This window comes from Aquarana catesbeiana, linkage group LG12 (genome assembly GCF_042186555.1).
Source record: "Aquarana catesbeiana isolate 2022-GZ linkage group LG12, ASM4218655v1, whole genome shotgun sequence".
In the NCBI taxonomy this organism is placed as follows: Eukaryota; Metazoa; Chordata; class Amphibia; order Anura; family Ranidae; genus Aquarana; species Aquarana catesbeiana.
The window spans coordinates 70,973,276-70,994,670 of record NC_133335.1 but is presented as its reverse complement, the minus strand read 5'-3'; the positions used below and the strand labels follow the sequence as shown (position 1 = coordinate 70,994,670).

General features: G+C 42.0%; 1 protein-coding gene across 3 annotated transcripts in view; it reads left to right on the top strand.

Moving 5' to 3' along the window:
* GRB7 (growth factor receptor bound protein 7) overlaps positions 1–21,395 on the top strand; it is a 243,145-nt gene that overhangs the window by 89,783 nt on the left and 131,967 nt on the right. Inside the window, exon 1 of one of the 3 annotated variants that reach the window (XM_073608025.1) lies at positions 3,927–4,044. The exons of the other annotated variants lie outside the window; for them this stretch is intronic. Within the exon in view, the coding sequence (XP_073464126.1) occupies positions 3,984–4,044 (61 nt within the window). The 5' untranslated portion in view covers positions 3,927–3,983. Of the gene's footprint in view, positions 1–3,926; positions 4,045–21,395 lie in introns of those variants that run through there. 3 annotated transcript variants of the gene reach the window in all.

Sequence of the window (21,395 nt, the reverse complement as noted above, 5' to 3'; positions counted from 1 at the left end):
AGAAAATGCATACGTAAGTCGTGCCTGCAACTGTAAACAGTGTTTAAATCACACATGTGAGGTGTTGCTGCGATCATTAGAGCGAGAGCAATAATTATAGCAAAAGACCTCCTCCTGTAACTTTAAACAGCTAACCGTTAACATTTTTTAAAGCAATGCCTATGGAGATTTTTAAGTACCGTCGTCTGTTGCCATTCCAGGAGTCTGTGCAATTTTAAAGTGTGACATGTTAGGTGTCTATTTATTTGGCGTAACATCTTTCACATTATTCAAAAAAATCGGGCTAATTTTACTGTTTCCCTTTTTTTTTAATTAATTGAAGTGTATTTTTTACACAAAAATTGCATTTGAGAGAAACAAAATCTTTGTGGATGTTTTTATATTTTAAAGTTGGGGGGTGGGGGGGGGTGTTGGCAGATACAGGATCCGCCCCAGGTGCCAAATGCTCTAGGTACGCCCCTGCCTTAGGTAGTTGCAAGTTCAATTGGCAGACTCCAAGACTTTAATAAGAGAACAGCCATGCAGGGAAAGGCATCCAGCAAGACGCCACATCTGCATGTGCATGAATGCTGTCTCCTATGGCAACAGTCTTTAACAGGTCCTAACACAAAGCTTAACAGTTCCTTTATATTCCACTGCAATCACTCCTTGTAGTTCTTCAGCCCACTGAGCTCACCGTCTCTCACTAGACCCACTGATTCACTGCCACTGAATCCCTTAAAGCTCCTCCAATCTTCACGGTGGTATCTTCCTCAAGCCTCAGTCCCGCTTCTCTGCTGGGTCCCTAACTTGCCGCTCAAGGTACCTCTCAAGCTTCACCCCACTGGCCTGCTCAGTCCCTTGCTTGACACAGGGTTTCCTGAGACACCCCAGACAGCTCCACCTCTCTTCCCCGCCTCTTCTAGAATCCTCTAGAAGGAAAAGGGAGGTGACAGTGGAATGATGCTGTCTGTGAGTCACAGCCACTACTCTGAGGCACTCCCGGCCCATACAGATCAAAATAAGCAGCTAGGCCTACCTAAATTTACCTGCACTCACCAAAAATCTTACCTCTAGAACCTACCTAAATAGAGGGTGCTACAGTGTCATTGGGAGAAATTGTGCCCCATCAGTGGTGTCATTGGGAGGAATTGTGCCCCATCATTGGTGTCATTGGAAGAAATTGTGCTCCATTGTTGGTGTCATTGGGAGGAATTGTGCCCATTCATTGGTGTCAGTGGGGGGATTTGTGCCCCTTCATTGTTCTCAGTGGAGGGAATTATGCCCCACTATTTGTATCAGTGGATGAAATAGTGCCAGATAAAAGCAAGCAAGGGGCCGCATATGGCCCCCGGGCCGTAGTTTGGAGACCACTGCCTTAGACCAATGGAACATGGGGGGGAAGACACTGTGGGGACTATTCTAGCAGCACAGAAGAGCGAAGCAAATCTTCTTTTCTATGCCCTTAGAACGTACCTGGTAGCAGAGCCTGATATGATTTGGAAGGCCTTTAGATCTATTCCCAGGTCCCCGTTGTAAGCACCCCAGGTTGGATGGGAGAGCGAGTGGAACCTGACTGAAATGAACCCTTATAGGGTGCATGAACCATCTACAGGCCTCTTTTACATCTCTGACTTGGGGCCCCTGATAGTGTAAACAGGAGATGCAGGAGTGAAGAGTGGTAGGAGTGCCTGTAAGTCTTGCTGGCAGCAGAGCAGATGTCCACACTGGGCAGGTGAAGTCGCCAAGGATCTTCAGTAAAGCAGGCAGACTGGCAGGCAGCCAGGCAGCGAACTGAAGTAGACTGGTACTGGCACGAGAGGGCAGATGAGACGGTTGCTGATAGCAGACTGTATGTCAGCAGGAACAGCACGGTAGTATGCAAGAACCAGTGACAGCAGGCAAAGTAGCTGAGTCAAACAGGCTCGATCATACACTGGCAGGACGGACCAGGTAAAGAAGCATTGTCAGGGTACAAGCGGGTCCTGGAACCAATCAGTGAAGCAGAAGCCAGTGGGACAGACAGGAGTAATGGTCAGAGGACAGTGCAGGCAGAGTTCAGAGGGTGACAAAGAGATGGTCTCTGCCCCCATCTATAACTGGCCTTAACAGCAAGGAGCACATGGAAGAGCAAACGCATGAAAGACAAAACCAGAGAAAATTCCCAGCTCAGCTCACCAACCAGTCTGCTTACCAACCGAATTAACCTGTTCAACAGTCTGCGTTAAAAACAGGGGTTTAGTTAGCACTTTTTTCTCTGGTTTTATCTTTCAAGAGTTCAGAGGGTGGTCAGGACAAGCCGGATCAGCAACTGGAATCAAGATACAGGAACACAGGATACAGTGGAGGCTGATGACAAAGTAGCACTGATCCTTAGCACTGGCACAATTTAAATAGCCCGTCTGACACCAGCATCTGTCACGAGTGCACGTCAACACGCCGTTGCGCAGGTCTATGTGCACACGTATGTGCACCATTGTGCATGTGCTCAATTTCTGCGTGCACGAGAAGGAACATACATAAGCCTGTGAAGGTGCAAAGAAGAAAGTCCAGAGGAGCCATCTTGTTTACTGGCATGCCGTTCTTGACAGCCCCCTAGACCTAAATAAGCATTTAACCTTCTCTTTGTGGATTTAGCCTGACTGCAAGAGACAATTTTCAAGCTTTCCAAAATAAATTTTACGATTTTTTTATGGATACATAACTGTAGCAATATCGATGGGCCTGGTGGCAGGACACTGAAGGTGCAAGTGACAGACAAGTACAAGATGCTGCTGTAAAGTGAACCAAATTATATATCCACTTTAATAGAACACTGCAAAGATCAATGATGTGCAAAGTACAGCTATTCTTAACAACCAATGGATTTCATGTCAGGTCACTAAAGGGTAATTGCTAACTGGTTGTTATGGCTTGCAGCACTTTGCACACTGTTCTATACTTCATTATATGCCAAGAATTGTACATGTCTGTAACCAAAAGATTGTTACATGAAAATCACTTATGTTCATTTGCCAGAACTGTTCTGTTTACTTGTTGCATAATGCATGATGCAACACTCCAAGAAAGTCTATCTAAGTTACTGCATAACGATGGGTCTACGAGACAACTAACCCCATCTCCGTATTTAGTAAACTGAAAAACAAGCAGCCTTTCACCTCTACCCCTCTGTCTACATTATAGACGGCAATCAGAACGGAAGAGTTTACTGCTGCCTCTATAGAGGTGGATGACAGCATGTTAGGTGCTGGGCCCTACAGGATGCTGACGAGGAAGGGCAGCCTACGTGCCCTCTAGAGTTGGCTAGGTTACAATCCGTAACCCAACTCCAGCAAGAGTGTCTACCTCTGTTTGGAAAGTATGTTGTGAAATCAAAGCTGTTGCAGCATCATGCCAACAGCTAAATATATACCCAAGAAAGCGGGTATGGGGGCAGTGAATCAGCCGTCTCTAGCAAAGCAGATGTCTCATGCTTTAGACAGACGTATCAAGACCAGCAGTGCTTTATATCAACTTGGCGTGGAATCATTTTACACAAGTTTATTTAGGAATCGTATCTTAGCCTTTAATGGGGCTTGTACTGTTTACATTATGTTCACAGAACATTAATTGTCTTTCTGTCATAGATTGAAGGGAAGAGGGAAAAAACATATTTACTGGTGAAAGTCTTGCTCCAGATTCCCTTCAGTGGTGGCAACAAGTCTGAAGGCCTAGCCTATTGACATCCAATGCCTACTAAGTGGTAAAATCAGCTAATCTGCTCACTTGAACCACAAACGACTTTGGGCCAGAACTGAAACATGGGCCAGCACTGAAGGGAACCAGGAACACTATATTGCTCAGGAAAGGTACTCTAAGGTATTTTAACCCTTTTAATAATCTCTATTCATCCATTTCAGATGCCTAGCACAGCTTACTGTTGGCATTTGAGTACAGGTCCACTTTAAAAACCCCAACTGGCCCAAAACTGATGTAGTGCACCCCACGTAGGAGCTGCAAGTGAAATGGGATCCCCTACCCTGCCCAGCCAGGCACATCACAATTTCCTCAGGCTCACTGAGACAGGTAACACTCCATGCTGTTTTGTTTTGTTTTGTGTTAAATTTAGGGGTTAATAACTTGGATGGGGATAGGGGTATTATGGGATGCCCATTTGACTGGAACAAAGTCTCTTCAGGGACTCTGCAGCCACCCGGCTGTCTTCTCCCTGGAGATCTCCCGGATGTGCTCGCTGGCTCCTGCTGTCCTCACCTAGCTCTTGTACCTTTGGACAGGACTCCTCCTTGTGTTTTCAGAGGATCCCTCCAGCACCCCAGCCCCAGGCCCAAGGTCACCCCCTCCCAGACTAGGGGGCTACCCTCAACCCTCAAGGGCCACTGGCATCCTCAGCACTCCATCTCCAGTTTGCAACTGAACTCCACACTGCCCCTGCTGGCCTAACTCTGAGTATTTAAAAGGCGCCCTCCCTCTACCAGCCTATTTAGCAAGGGATTGGATGGGGCCCTTTATCAATACTCCAGGCAGCTCCTCCTAACCTCCCTCCCATTCTACTGTAAGTTTCTCCAAAGGTCCAGCAAGTAGTGGGAGGTACCAGAGATGCTGCCTGATGAGTCATCCAGCCTCCCTGGGTCACTCACCTTGACCCAGATTTAAAACAAAGGCTTGTCTGCCAGCCAAGCCTAAATTTACCTGCACTACAAAAACCTATGTATACTACCTAGCACTCTACACTAGAGGGAACTACACTGATATTTTAGCAGTTCATTGTTATGCTAGTGGAAAACGAATGCTGCTTTCTTATAAGTCTTAAGCAGGTCATACATGGATCGAAATGTGGCTCATTTAGCAGGAACCGACTGAATTTCTATTCATGTATGGGCAGGAAGGTTGTACAAAAGTAGACCTACCAATCGACTTCTGTACAACCACCCTTTCAGAATTTTGGCATTCACTGGCAGAAAAAAATATATAAACTTTTGGGTGATGTTGGGCTTCAAAGTACACCAGGATTGTTTGCTCAGTGCACAGTCATGTACATGCTTGTCAATGCAAATATGAAAATAACTGCACTCATGTCCAGCTCCCAACTTAGGACTTTGACAAGCTTTAGAATTTGCATTACTTATTGAACAAAACAACATAAGTGTAGTGCTACCCCCCTTAAGGGCTGCTGGATTTTGGGCCTTTTTGGTATTTGGTATTTTAGGTTTGTTGCAGAACATTTAACTTCGATGGGGATTTTGGGATACATGAGATGCCCAGAATTGAAGAACTTAAAACTTCAAACAGTTGAGGACCTGAGTCTTTGGTTGCGACGTACTAACTCCAAACTCAGATGCACACCAGTGAGAGTGATGGTGCAGCTGGAATTATGGCCAAGAGTTCCAAAAGCTAAAGTTGCAGATGCAGCACACCTGGCTGTACTACACGGTACCTGGCTGCTCTTTACCCAAGCCAGAGATAATGAGGTGCCCCTGGCTGTATTACACTTGCACTAAAGCTGTCCTCTGGTCCTAGAAAAGTGAGGTATTGGACCTTACTGTCTCCTCTGTAGCTTTTGGGCATGTTGGTAGGAATGTACTCACACAGTCTCTTTAGCTCCCAGAATCCAGAAAGCTGCTGTACTGGCCTCTCTGTTGCTCAGGCTAATTATGACTCTGCTTGATGTCTGCAGCCAATCATAGCTGAGACTGGACTGAATGAGGCTTGATGCTTCCCTATTCTCTTCCTTTCTCTCCTGGTCTTCCTTCTGCCCTAGGGGTAGAGCCCCCAACACAGGGGTCTCCTCCAGACAACTAGACCCCAGGCTTTGCTCCCAGACTGTGAGGCTCCTGAGTATTTATAGGTTGTTTGTTTCCCTACCTTTTGGGCCTCGTCTCCCCAGGGATTGGTGGAAACTCCATAAATATTCAGCCTGCAGCCTATGTTCCTCCAACCTCTAAGTTCTAGAACTATCCAGAGAGTTACAGAAGCCAGGGGAAGGTAACCTAGCCACAGCCTTTGAAGAATTTCGCAGCCTCCCTAAACAAAATTAACACATGCTCCATTACCTACAGGGGAGCCAATCCAAATGTACCTATACTAGTAACTGTGAGGGTGCTACATTGGTATCGGTTATCCTGCACTTCTGCATGATGTCTCTTCCGGAAAAGTTGCACCTGGTCACCTGATGATGTGCCAAAGCTGAAGTGCTTCCCCTCATACTGATGCATTATCTGTAATAAAAAAACTAAACAAAAAATACTGCAGGGGGGTGAAGGACCCCCACACAATTTCCTAAGGGCCATTTCACAACTCGCAAGCAACAGGATCTCTAGAAATTGCATTCGCTTGCTACCATTGTGTTGCCACTTTGATGGCCAAAATTCTTCAGAATGGGAAAGATCAGCAAAGGAAGGAGATCTACAAAGTAATGCTGTAATTGCAGATGAGTGTTCTCGATTAGAAATCATATTGCTTGTGAATTGCCACCAGCAACCGGGTCCCTAGTGTAATCAGGTATGCCGACTATCAACTCAAGTTTTGAGATCTCACCACTAAAAACCATGAAAGCTACATGAAACTAGTGGGGGATTTAACTTGCCAGCATTTACTAGAAACTGAAATATCAGTTTTGGGTGAACTGACCTGTCAATTACCCCGGCAAGAATGCAAACATAGTTTATATTGAAACTAAAAGAATGTAGCTGAAGATACAATGTAACCCCATGCAGGGCGCTGGGCGCATAGATTGCAATGGGGCTTTTTTTTGTTTTTTGTTTTTTTAGAAGCACATGATTAGAGCCTTAATATTCGCGATTGTCTTCCTGCGTCTCCTCCTGGCCAATCAGAAAGCGGGACCTGAGACCCGATTGGCCAGGGTAATTTTAGGACCCACTTCCTGTTTGGCCAGGAGGAAAAGCAATGGGTATGGTGTTCCATCAGAATCTGAGTGGGCTAGACCTAAATAGGCAAAGTAAGTTTCTCTTTAAGCTGCAAATAGGCCAGATATTCTCATAAAATATTATTTAACCGCTTAAAGTGGATGTAAACCCTCGCATATACCCAGTGAAGTGAATAGCCTCAGATTATACACAGAGATGAAACAAATCTCCCTACATAAGTTTTACATGTATATCTGCTGTCTTCATCTTTTATATATTATTTAGAAAGTGCACATCCTTTTAGAATTGTCTCTTCCTGATTCACCTGTAGGTGTGGATTCTTTGCTTACACTGGGAGACAGCTGATTGGAGGAAAGGCACTCCCCCCCCCCCCCTCCACTTAGGCAGAGACTTGCAGAGCTGTGATGTGAATAAACCAGCTCTCTGCTAATCTATTTATGGCACACACCCTGACACAAAGCGGGGGAATAAAATCAATTACTTCCCAGAGTAAAAACAGCACACATAGTACAGTAAAGCACTGGCTAGGCAAACAATTAACCCTTTGATCGCCCTAGATATTTAACCCCTTCCCAGCCAGTGTCATTAATACAGTGACAGTGCATATTTTTAGCACTGATCACTGTATTAGTGTCACTGGTTCCCTCAAAGTGTCACTAAGTGTCCGACTGTCTGCCGCAATATCGCAATCCCGCTATAAGTTGCTGATCGCTGCCATTACTAGTATAAAATAAATAAATACATAAATATTCCAGTATATATACCATAGTTTGTAGACTCTATAACTTTTGCACAAACCAATCAATATACGCTTATTGGGATTTTTTTTACCAAAAACATGTAGCAGAATACATATTGGCCTAAATTAATGAAGAAATTTGATTTTTTACATTTTGTATTGGATATGTTTATAGCAGAAAGTAAATAATATTGTTTTTTTTTTTTTTTTTCAAAATTGTTAGTCTTTTTTTGTTTATAGCACAAAAAATAAAGAACACATGGATAATCAAATACCACCAAAAGAAAACTCTATTTGTGGGGGAAAAAAATTATAGAAATTTTATTGGGGTACAGAGTTGCACAACGACGAAATTGTCAGTTAAATTAACGCAAAAAAATGGCCTGGTCATGAAGGAGTAAATCTTCCGGAAGTCAAGTGGTTGAAGTGATGCTCAGATTTGTAGCAAAGTCTAAAGGTGTATAGTTGCCCTTATACAAGAAAGGCTTTATACAATTCTGTACACTCACAATACAAGTAAGAAAATGAAAAATCCTAAAGCTAGAATAGGTGTTTTCTTATGTTAATAGAAAAAAGAACAACCCAAGCAAAGAAAAACCTGAATTTCAACATGGCTTTTGTAAAAAGTTAGTGGTACAGCATCTTAAAGCTTTTCCTGTAAATGAGTGCATTGTTACTCGTGTACAGGGAACATGACGGGAAACTCCATACAGTATTAAATATTTCTATACAAATAACACAGAGTGGTATCTATTATTTATATCCATCCAATAAACTTTGAAGACTAGTTCTATAAAAAAAAAAAAAAAAAAAAGCTACTGATAACATTTACAGCTGTGCATAAAACTATTTAATGAGCATATCGGAACTGTAGATATGAGAGATAAAGCTATAGTTACTTGGAGATTTTTTTTTTTGCTATGATTTTGCAGCAAGCTTCTCCTAAGCCTAAAAGGGATAAGAACATGAATCAGCAAGAAATGCTTGACTAGATAGCAAATTTGGCTAGATAGATTCAAAAAAATTAAAAAGATTAAAAATAACATTTTTCTTTAAGCAGCTTTCATTAAATGAATTCCTGGTGATCCTACCACAAAGGTCATTGTTCAGGTACTTCCTGTTATAGGGTTGGCAATTGTCTCCCAACTATGCTTGACCTTGTCGGTTGTGCTCTTATTGAGACTACAAGTAGCCATCACATATTGCACAGGTAAGGTCAACTGTTGTCAGTAGTGATGGGCTCGGGCATGTTCGTATCGAACCCACCAGAAAGCCACCACTGCACCCTGTCAATCATAGGCAGTGAGGCATTTCCCAACTGGCAGCTGCACATACACACGCTGCCTATGATTGGTAGTGTGCAGTGCCGGCTTCCTGGTGTGTTCGATCCGAACATGCCTGAGCCCATTCTTAGTTGTCAGTACACCGGTAAAAACAACAATGTGCAGTTGGCCCTTGAGCGAGTGCAAGTAGTCAAGAGGTGGCCAGGAAAGGCTGGAGAAGATCAGAGATGTAAAGGGTAAAAAGAAATGTGCTTTAGCAAAGTAAATGTCATGCAGATAACATTTTGAGCTATTAAAAAAATAATATGGCCTCCATGAGATACACTATATTGTTAAAAGTATTGGGACGTCTACCTTTACATGCACATGAACTTTAATGGCATCCCAGTCTTCGTCAATAGGGTTCAGTGTTGAGTTGGCCCACCCGTTGCAGCTTATAACAGCTTCAACTCTTCTGGGAAGGCTGTCCACAAGGTTTAGGAGTGTGTCTATGGGAATGTTTGACCATTCTTCCAGAAGCGCATTTGTGAGATCAAGCACTGATGTTGGACGGAAAGGCCTGGCTCGCAGCCTCCACACTAATTCATCTCAAAGGTGTTTTATCGGGTTGAGGTCAAGATTCTGTTCCTCCACCCCAAACCCGCTCATCCATGTCTTTATGGACCTTGCTTTGTACACTGGTGCGCAGTCATGTTGGAACAAGAAGGGGCCATCCCCAAACTGTTCCCACAAAGTTGGGAGTATGAAATTGTCCAAAATGTCTTGGTCTGCTAAAATCTTAAGAGTTCCTTTCACTGGAACTAAGAGGCCAATCCCAACCCCTGAAAAACAACCCAACACCATAATCCCCCCTCCACCAAATGATTTGGACTAGTGCCCAAAGCAAGGTCCATAAAGTCATGGATGAGCGAGTTTGGGGTGGAGGGACTTGACTGGCCTTTTCAACGTTCCATCAATTTTCGATTCGTTTGCAGGGTCAAACTGAAGAACATTTTTGGCTGTAGTAATGAGAAAATTCAAAGGTACAGGATGGAAAATTTTTCTTGATGGAATTTCTAACAGTGTATGTGGTTTTCATTTAAGAAAGTCCACTCAATACAAAATGGAATGTTGAAAGCAAACAAAATGTTGAAGTACTTTCGAACATTTATCAAGCCTTTGAGTGTAGCGAGAACTTTGGTAAAAATGTTCCTACAAATTTTTGTACGAACTTTTTTTTAAGAATCTACTATATATATGGATGGAAAGATGTACCTTTCCTTCCCTCTCTCGAGGAATATGAAGGTATGGATATATAATCTGCTAAATAAAGCTCTTATAAAAGACATTCCAGTGAAAGGGTTCTGCGTATTACTTGCATGCAGAGAAGATCCTAACTGAATAATGTTCTCAGGATACTTCTGAGGCTGTGCCATCTACCTGAAGAACTTCACCCTATATGTTACCTAATGCTCACCTGAACTTTTTTTCTAAATTTTGTCTCTATCCACTGCATAAGATCGGCATCACTGTGTGTTTCCTATTGTTTTTTCAAAAGCAATTTTCTGTTGAAGGGTCTTTGGGCTTTGGAAGTACATGCACAGGAGAAGAGGACACACGCTTTTCACTTTGAGCTTTGCTTGTATTCCTGTATAAAACCCATGGAGAATGCTTGACAAACGCATGTAGCACATCTCAAACACATTTCAGATGGCTATATATACTGGTCCTATAACCCTAAAGCCAAACTGAGAAATTACATTTCAAAATAAGTGACAAATTTTGCCCTAGAAATTACTATCCAATGTCCCACTGACGAGATTTTCCCTTCATATCCTGTTCCATAACTAAAACAGGAAGTGAGAACAAATCCCTCCAAAGTGAAGTAATCTCTGGTTATCACCAGAACTAGTGTCCTAATTGCAAGAGTTTCGCTGTATTACTGTTCTGAGGACAACCCAAAATTTGGGATTTTCCTTCACTTCCACTAATAATGGTAAACAGGAGAAATAGAGAGGGTGAGTCGGGAGACTGGGACAGATGAAAACCTAGTCTCTTCACTCTTTCCAAAACTAAAAAAAAAAAGTTTTTCCTTTTAGTTATTCTTTAAATCAGCATGTCTGTTGATCTGCTAGAAATCCAGTATGCTCGTAACTTCTTTTTTGAGCTAACAACCCTTTTCCAGTCTATACAAAACAAACCATATTTGCCTGCTGTTGGGATTTAAAGCGTTTGTTACCCCAACACTTCATATTCTTGATATGTGCCTGCTGCACCATGTACTTGTATGGAAAAATATCCTGTTCTCTTTGTATTGCTTCCTTTATGTGAGATCCCTGGTGCTCCTGCTAGTCCTCTGCTTTCCTATTAAAAACTGACTACACCAGGCATGAGAAAACACCATGGTCAGTTCTCTAGCTATGCTGGGAACTCAGTGTATTCTCCTCCAATGATCAGACTGGTCTTGTCCCCCCGCCCTGCACAGCCATTCACTGGCAAGCTCAGTGTGCTTCTGCTTTTTCTCCCCCAGTTCTTAAGCAGCTGAGAACAGAGGGAATGTGATCATTTATAAAAAAATTTTTAAAAAGGGAAATAATATTTATAAAATGTATAATAAAATGTATATATTAAATATAATATTATATAAATATAATATAATATTTTTTTTATATTTATATTATATATATATATATATATATATATATATATATATATATATATATTATAAATACAGACAAATAAAACAAAAGGAAAAAGAATGCCGGCTTCCTTATCTCCTTCCCTCTCAGCGCAATGTACTCCAATAATCAACAGAAGATCACAAATAACAATAAAATAAGATAAATTATAGCTGCCACTTACAAAAACATTACATAAATGAAATAGGATAAAATAAATCTATCACATAGAATAATCAAATGTAAGCGGCTCTTCTGTCAAGATAGTAACAAATTGACACATCTGCATTCAAATGGACACAATGCAAACATATTAATTAAGCAGTAAAACGCACATCTAACAGGATCAGTGATCCTACGGCGTACTGAACACTACACTCAGACACTGCGCTCCAATGCTCAGTTTTGGTTCCAGATAAAAACCAGCACTAAGCGGTAAATTGACTTTGAGTGTCCCCCGCAGCGGTTTCTGACATTTCCGGCCCTGTGGCAGCACTGTGCCTTCTGTTGGAATTTGACAACAAGCCATTGGATAAATGAGTATTGACGGCAGATGTATGAAGTAGAAAAGTTTTATATCTTGGATGAACAGCTTTTTAATAAAATGTTTGGAAAATAGAACTACTCTATGTGAAGTTTATTTTCCCTATATCCGTTGATGCTGTGGACTTCCGAATTGGCCGATTAATTAACCAGTTGGAGATCGTGAAATATCTGCAATTCTCTGGTGGCCGAGCAGCTAACTTGTGGGAGATCGCTTATCTCTGGTGAGTTTGAACCCCAGAGGGGCGTCTGAAGCACAGGGTGTGGAATAGGGGGATTGGTGCGCTATATCATTATCTTCTCTCCTTATCCATACATGAAGCTAATCACGGACTTTACTTTCATCACCATTCACCTGTTAGATCTGCGTTTTACTGCTTAATTAATATGTTTGCATTGTATCCATTTGAATGCAGATGTGTCAATTTGTTACTATCTTGACAGAAGCGCCGCTTGGATATAATATAAATACAATTTATGTTTTTATTTTAATCTATACAAAAATGTTTTGCCTTTTATTTATAATTTAAACTGTAAGTTTTTTTACAAGGAGATCGTTTACAATCACTTGAAGATGCTACACACTATACAATTTTTTATGCTCTATTTCCTTTAGATTTAACGTCAACTATGTAGTGAAATGGCCTGCCTGATTGCATACAATTAGAAAGTGTTTAGGTTTGACCTCATATTATGTGGTTATGTTAAATCGAAAGGAAAGTTGTACAAGAAAATTGTATAATGTGTAACCAGCTTTAAAAGCCCAATTGTAGTTTTAAAAAAATGACAGTTAACTGAGTATGCATTAAAACTGAGACAATTAAAGTGTTACTAAACCCAGGACCCTGCATTCACTATATCTGGTCTCCCACAGTACACAGAACATGGAAATGCAATTATTTTAGTAAATATAAACTGCTAAATACCTTTTCTCATCAGCAGTTAGAGCAGTCTTCTGAGGCCTATCGGTGTCTGGTTAAAGCTTGCAGGAGTTTTCATTCCACTCTGCTGCCCTATGATGCTGCAGGATCCCTGACCCTCGGTCTTGTGAGTGCTGTTGGCCATGCGCTGATTACATGCACCCTCCCAAGGAAAAAAAAAAAAAAAAAAAAACGCTTTAGCAATACACACCAAACTGAGCATGTGCAGAGTGCCCCCAAGGCTTTGTGCTATAAGCAGATGGATTGGGGACAGTGGAAGAATGGGAGACAGAATCAAACAGCCTTTTTACACAATGTGCAGGATTATCCGTGAGTATAATAAGCATGCTTTACTGCAGACTGATGTTACTATTGTGTGTTTAGTAACAATTTAACTGAGTATGCATTGAAATTGAAGGTCCACCGCCCTCCGATTTTGTACTGCACTGTAATCAGCAGGAGGCACAAGCTTTGCTGAGTGCAGCACTGTAGTGGTGACAAAACAGAGGGCATTTCAGACCACTGTAGAGAGACCACTGCTCTCATACAGCGAGCAGCGGTCTTTAAAGTGTTACTAAACCCACAATAGTAAAATCCATCTGTATACGCAGTAAAGCATGCTTGTTATACTCACTTTGGAACCTAAGGGGTTAATCCTGTTTATTGTTTAAAAAGCCTGTTTGATCCGATCTTCTCTGACCCCCCCCCCCCTTTCTTCCACTGTCCCCAGTTTATCTCCTGATATGACAGAGCCTTTGGAGTCACTCTGCACATGCTCAGTTTGGTGTGTATTGCTGGAGAGTTTTTTTTTTTTTTGTTCTTGGGAGGGTGCATGTGATCAGCACTGTCCAGACAGAGGGTCAGGGGTCCCGCAGCCTCATAGGACAATCAGAGTAGCATGAAAACTCCTCCTACAAGCTTTAACCAGACACTGATAGAAGTCACAATACTGCTCTATACTGCTGATGAGAAAAAGGTATTTAGCAGTTTATATTTACTAAAATAACTGCATTTCCATGTTCTTTGTACTGTGGGAGAACAGATATAGTTAATGCATGGTCCTGGGTTTAGTAATACTTTAACTGCAGCCCCAGGATCAGCTCAGAGATTTTAGTTGGGGATGGAGGAAGTGAAAATGAAAAAAAAAAAATTTTTTTAAACTTAGCAATAAATTGAGGGTGCATCAAAAATACTAATAGGTTTTTTTTAACCAGTTGGGCTTTATATGGTTTTCTCTACAACTGAAAAGGCCTAAGAAGAATGAAAACAAATGCAACTGAAGTATCTGAACACTGCTGTTTATTTTGAAATCTGCAAGAAATGAAAAGTGAGCCAACGACATTGCAGTGTTAAGCTTATTATTAATCCAGCTTTACTTCTTTGTGCTAAGCCTTAGCTTTTCTTAATGCCCCCGAAACTAGACCCTAATGGTGACAGTTATCCCTTTTCACCATGGGAAAGTGTACACAGGATTAGAATATGGCAGAATGAAGCGACGCAGACCTTGGCAAGTGTTGCACCTGTCAGGCCATATCTGCCGTACGAAGAGCTGAAGTCCCAGGAGGGAGAAAGACAAGTGAAAGGAATTTGCATAACTGCTAGGTGAAGGGTGGGTGGCATTGAAATGGCACTAGCTGCGTCACAGTACCCTCCCTTCGCCTTCCCTATACATAGACTTTGGATCAGCCGCTTCGCTGAGTGCTGCCCTCCCTGCCTCCCTCTGCTGTTGCTTACAATATAACAAGAGGTCATTTCATGCATGAGAAATATTAAGTCAATGATTAACTCATGCCACACAAGTTGACAGACAAGAAAAGCCAAACCTAAGAATTAACCTGCTCTTTCCCCAAGTACTCCATAACTCCGACATTAGGCGGTTAAATGTTTTGAAGGCTTTTTTCCTCTTCATTCTACTTTTGGCTTGGACTATTTCATAGTCCGGCGGACTAATATAAAGAAAATAAAGGTACCCTTTGAGGTTGGACAGGATAGCAGTCTATGATTTGTCTGGAATAGGCAACAAGCTTAGGGCTGTGGGCCCCATCGTAAACTCTTTTTCATTGCATGAAGTGATCAGGAAGATTAAAGAACTTTTTGGGATTGTGGCTGTTTAAGCTGAAATATTGGGACACCTGCCTTTGCACGCACATGAACTTTAATGGCATCCCAGTCTTAGCCCATAGGGTTCAATATTAAGGTCGCCCACCCTTTGCAGCTTATAACAGCTTCAACTCTTCTGGGAAGGCTGTCCACAAGGTTTAGGAGTGTGTCTATGGGAATGTTTGAACATTCTTCCAGAAATGCATTTGTGAGGTCAGGCACTGATGTTGGACGAGAAGGCTTGCAATCTCCTGCTCTAATTCATCCCAAAGGTGTTCTATAGGGTTGAGGCCAGGACTCTGTGCAGGCCAGTCAAGTTCCTCCATGCCAAATCTGCTGATCCATGTCTTTATGGACCTTGCTTTGTGCACTGGTGTGCTGTCATGTTGGAATAGGAAGAGGCTATCCCCAAAGTGTTCCCACAAAGTTAGGAGCATGAAATTGTCCAAAATGTCTTGGTATGCTGACGCCTTAAGAGTCCCCTTCACTGGAACTAAGGGGCCAAGCTCAACCCCTCAAATCCAACCCCACATCATAATCCCCCTCCACCAAATGATTTGGACCAGTGCACAAAGCAAGGACCATAAAGACATGGATACACGAGTTTGGGATTGGAATAACTTGACTGGCCTGCACCTCAACCCGATAGAACACCTTTGGGATGAATTAGAGCAGAGACTGCGAGCCAGGCCTTCTCGTCCAACATCAGTGCCTGACCTCACAAATGCACTTCTGGAAGAATGGTCAAACATTCCCATAGACACACTCCTAAACCTTGTGGACAGCCTTCCCAGATGAGTTGAAGCTGTTATAGCTGCAAAGGTTGGGCCAACTCAATATTGAACCCTATGGACTAATGCCCTGTACACGCGGTCGGACTTTGTTCGGACATTCCGACAACAAAATCCTAGGATTTTTTCCGACAGATGTTGGCTCAAACTTGTCTTGCATACACACGGTCACACAAAGTTGTTGGAAAATCCGATCATTCTGAACGCGGTGACGTAAAACACGTACGTCGGGACTATAAACGGGGCAGTGGCCAATAGCTTTCATCTCTTTATTTATTCTGAGCATGCGTGGCACTTTGTCCGTCGGATTTGTGTACACACGATCGGAATTTCCGACAACGGATTTTGTTGTCGGAAAATTTTATATCCTGCTCTCAAACTTTGTGTGTCGGAAAAGCCGATGGAAAATGTGTGATGGAGCCTACACACGGTCGGAATTTCCGAAAACAAGGTCCTATCACACATTTTCCGTCGGAAAATCCGACCGTGTGTACAGGGCATAAGACTGGGATGCCATTAAAGTTCATGTGTGTGTAAAGGCAGGCGTTCCAAAACTTTTGGTAATATAGTGTACGTCAGCATTGGGACTGTCTGTATGTAGCTATGCCCCCAACAACTTGAACATGAACATTAATACCCCTCATTTTTGTTTAGGGCAGATGCTATGCCTGCAGACTTCCTGAGGTCAGATCAAACTTTCATATCTGACCATTCTCTGATGTCAAGTCAAGTTATGGGAAGCTGTCAATGTTAGCAAAGCTAACACACACTCAAGCTTCCTAAGGTGATATGACTATGAAATGGGATTTAATAATCAATGCATGTTTAATGCCTTGGCGCCAGCTGCAAGCAAATATGTGGCCTGTCAGCGGGTGGACCTTGGCACTGAGCGGCTGCATATTCGCATTAATTGGTGTAAATACAGCTGTGCTGAGAGAGTGCGGCCTGTGCGCTCCCGGCACAGGTACCGGAGGGAAACAGGAAGTTGCCGACCGGGAGCTTTCCAATCATGTGACTGCCGTGACAGCCTATCACAGGGAACACATGATCATAAACCCCGCCCTGTCTCCTGGCATCCTAAATCTCTTAAAGGACCGGGAGGTGTCGGCGCCAAGAGGTTAACCATTTGACCTCCAGAGGATTTTCCACCCCTTCGTGACCAGGCCATTTTTTTCAAAATGCAAAGAAGGGGAAGCACCTTTAAGTGTAGTATCCAAAAGATATTTAATAAAATAAGCTGTGTGCTAGCCACTCACATGGTAAAAGTAGAAAACAGGCTCAGAACCACATACAGCTAAGCTGCGGATGGTGGCCAATGCATGCGTAGGACGCCAGCAGGCATGCAAGGTATCAAGAAGAGGTCGGTGGATATTCACAGCAAGAGGACAGCCAGCCGGGAGCTTTGGAGAGCGGTGGAACGCAGCATGGACCGCAGCGTTGGGCAGGTGATCCGGAAGCTGGAAATTGCACAATGGGTTTCAGCTTATGCGCGGTACACAGATGGGTGTCTATTTTTTGCTATACGGCACTGCGTTACTTCAACTGACAATTGCAGGGTCATGCAACGCTGTACCCAAATAAAATTGATGTCATTTTTTCCAACAAATAGAGCATTTTTTTGGTATTTGATCACCGCTGCATTTTTTATTTTTTTTTCGCTATATGCAAAAAAAGAGTGACCATTTTGAAAAGAAAACAATATTTTTTACTTTCTGCTATAAAACAAATCCAATAAAAAAAATTTTAAAATCTAATTTCTTTATAAATTCAGGCCAATATGTATTCTGCTACATGTTTTTGGTAAAACAAATCCCACTAAGCCTATATTGATCTCAACCATCTACCAACTTGGTATATATTTATGGAATTTGTATATAATATATATATATATATATATATATATATATATATATATATATATATATATATATATATATATAATTTTTTTTTTACTCGTAATGGTGGCAATCAGCAACTGTGATATTGCAGCAGACAATCACACACTAACTGACACATTTGTCACATTTGCTAAAAATATGCACTGTCACTGTACTAATGACACTGGCTGGGAAGGCGTTTAACATCTAGGGCAATCAAAGGGTTAACTGTGTGCCTAACCAGCGTTTTTGCATCGTGTGTATTCTGCTTTTTCTCAGGTAAGTAATGGATTTTATTCCTTGCTTTGCAGGGACACAAAATCTATTCCTTCCCCCCTGTCAGAACGGAGCTCTGTTAACATTGGGACATCCTGTGCCCGGCAAACACAGATTGGCTTCTGCTGTGAATAAATACAGCAGAAGCGCCCCGCCAGCGGCACGCGCAAGTCCCCTATAGGCGGAAGTGCAGAATCACATATATATACCTGGTTCTGCACAGGAAAACTGCCCTGTAGAAGTAAATCTGCTATGGGTGGCCAGTAAGTGGTTAATAATAGTTATGGAGGGACGTGACACAGCCTGTAACTGGCATAAATCTGCCCACACCGTGTTATTTCCAAAAAATAATAAAAATTTAATTAAATGCAAATTTAAAACAGTTTTTTGGTATTATTTATTTATTTTTCCTCAGTATCCCAAAGGCCTTTTTTTTAATGTGTTTTTGAACATGTGGCCAGTGGCAGATGACTAGAAGCTTCTCCTGCTTATGTTTCCCTGCAGACAGGCTGGGGAAGAGCTAGGTCATGTGACAGCTGTATATTGATTAGGAAAAAGGTACTTCGATGTTTTTTTTTTTTAATCAAAATAATTACAGTGCCATCATCCACATACAGAAGTAGAAGGGACAATGTAAATTAACCGCTTGCCGACCGCCGCACACAGATGTACGTCGGCAGAATGGCACAGGCAAGCAAATGAGCGTACCTGTACGTCCCTTTAAATTTGCCGCCTATCGGGAGCGCACGCGCCCGCTGCGATTGCGGTGTGGAGAGGTAGAACGGGGAGATGCCTATGTAAACAAGGCATTTCCCCGTTCTGCCTAGTGACATGACAGAGATCTACTGCTCCCTGTGATCGGGAGCTGTGATCGCTGTCATGTCAGTGGAAGCCCACCCCCCCTACAGTTAGAACACCTCCCTAGGACACACTTAACCCCTTGATCGCCCCCTAGTGTTTAACCTCTTCCCTGCCAGTGTCATTTACACAGTAATCTGCATTTTTATAGCACTGATCGCTGTATAAATGACAATGGTCCCAAAATAGTGTCAAAAGTGTCCGATGTGTCCGCCATAATGTCGCAGTCACGATAAAAATCGCAGATCGGCGCCATTACTAATTTAAAAAAAATAATAATAAAACTGCTATAAATCTGTCCCCTATTTTGTAGACACTATAACTTTTGCGCAAACCAATCAGTATACGCTTATTGCGATTTTTTTTTTACCAAATATATGTAAAAGAATACATATCGGCCTAAACTGAAAAAAAAAAAAAAAAATCTTATATATTTTTTGGGGATATTTATTATAGCAAAAAGTAAAAAATATTGCTTTTTTTTTTCAAAATTGTTGCTCTTTTTTTGTTTATATCGTAAAAAACAAAAGCCACAGAGATGATCAAATACCACCAAAAGAAAGCTCTACTTGTGGGAAAAAAGGACGTCAATTTTGTTTGGGTACAACATCACATGACCGCGCAATTGTCAGTTAAAGCGGCGCAGTGCCGAATGGCAAAATGTGCCCTGGTCAGGAAGGGGGTAAATCCTTCCGGGGCTGAAGTGGTTAAACAGTGTGTGTTTAGTATCACTTTAGATGCAGTTTCACTGTATGTATCTATGTAAATCTTTATTGGAGCCCTATAGAAACTGAATGTAAATTAGGCTGTATCTGTTGCCGTAAAGCAGCAGTTCCGGATGTACAGTTGGCCTTGGGGGCAATAAAAAAACATACCCAAGAGACTCTAATGTACTGTCTAACTACACACAGCATGCCTATACTCTACAAGATATACACTGGAGACTGTATTGTCTGATTGTGCAGAACATCGATCAGAACCTGTACTTCAAAACAGCTGTAAAATTAGATTAACCACTTGCCCTCCACAAGATTTAACCCCCTTCATGACCAGGCCATTTTTTGCAATACAGCTTTGCGTTACATTAAATGATAGTTGGCGGTCATGCAACACTACACTGTACTCCAAAAAAAAAAAATGTATGCAATTTTTTTTCCCACAAACAGATTTCTTTTGGTGGTATTCGATCACCTCTGCGTTTTGTTTTGTTTTTGCGCTATAAACAAAAGAAAAGGCAGACAATTTTATAAAAAAAAACTTTCTGCTATAAAACATATCCAATAAAAAATGTAAAAAAATCTAATTTCTTCATAAATTTAGGCCAATATGTATTCTGCTACATGTTTTTGGTAAAAAAAAAAATCCTAATAAGCATATATTGATTGGTTTACGCAAACGTTATAGCATCTACAAACTATGGTATATATGTATGGAATTTTTATTTATTTCTTTTTTATACTAGTAATGGCGGCAATCAGCGACTTATAGAGGGACTGCGATATTGCGGTGGACAATCGGACACTAACTGAGACTTTTTGGGAACCAGTTACACTAATACAGTGATCAGTGCCAAAAATATGCACTGTCACTGTACTAATGACACTGGCTGGGAAGGGTTTGAACATCTAGGGTGATCAAAGGGTTAACTGTGTGCCTAGCCAGTGTTTTTGTGCACTGCGTTAAGTGCTTTTACTAGGGGAAGAGATGGATTTTGTTCCACACAATCCATCCCCCCCCCCCCCCCCGTCAGAACGGAGATCTGCCTCGTTTACATAGACAGATCTCCGTTCTGTGTATTTTACCGACAATCGGCGGGTGCTGGTGGACAGCCAGTACCTGGTACGCGCAGATCGTCTTCTGCTGTGAAAAATGACAGCAGAAGTAGCCTGCTGGCAGCACACGCATGCCCCCTGCAGGCAGAAGTGCATAATCACGTATATACAGTATCTCACAAAAGTGAGTACACCCCTCACATTTTTGTAAATATTTTATTATATCTTTTCATGTGACAACACTGAAGAAATGACACTTTGCTACAATGTAAAGTAGTGAGTGTACAGCTTGTATAACAGTGTAAATTTGCTGTTCCCTCAAAATAACTCAACACACAGCCATTAATGTCTAAACCGCTGGCAACAAAAGTGACTACACCCCTAAGTGAAAATGTCCAAAGTGGGCCCGACTAGCCATTTTCAGTCCCCGGTGTCATGTGACTCGTTAGTGTTACAAGGTCTCAGGTGTGAATGGGGAGCAGGTGTGTTAAATTTGGTGTTATCGCTCTCACTCTCTCATACTGGTCACTTGAAGTTCATCATGACACCTCATGGCAAAGAACTCTCTGAGGATCTGAAAAAAAAAGAATTGTTGCTCTACATAAAGATGGCCTAGGCTATAAGAAGATTGCCAAGACCCTGAAACTGAGCTGCAGCACGGTGGCCAAGACCGTACAGTGGTTTAACAGGACAGGGTCCACTCAGAACAGGCCTCG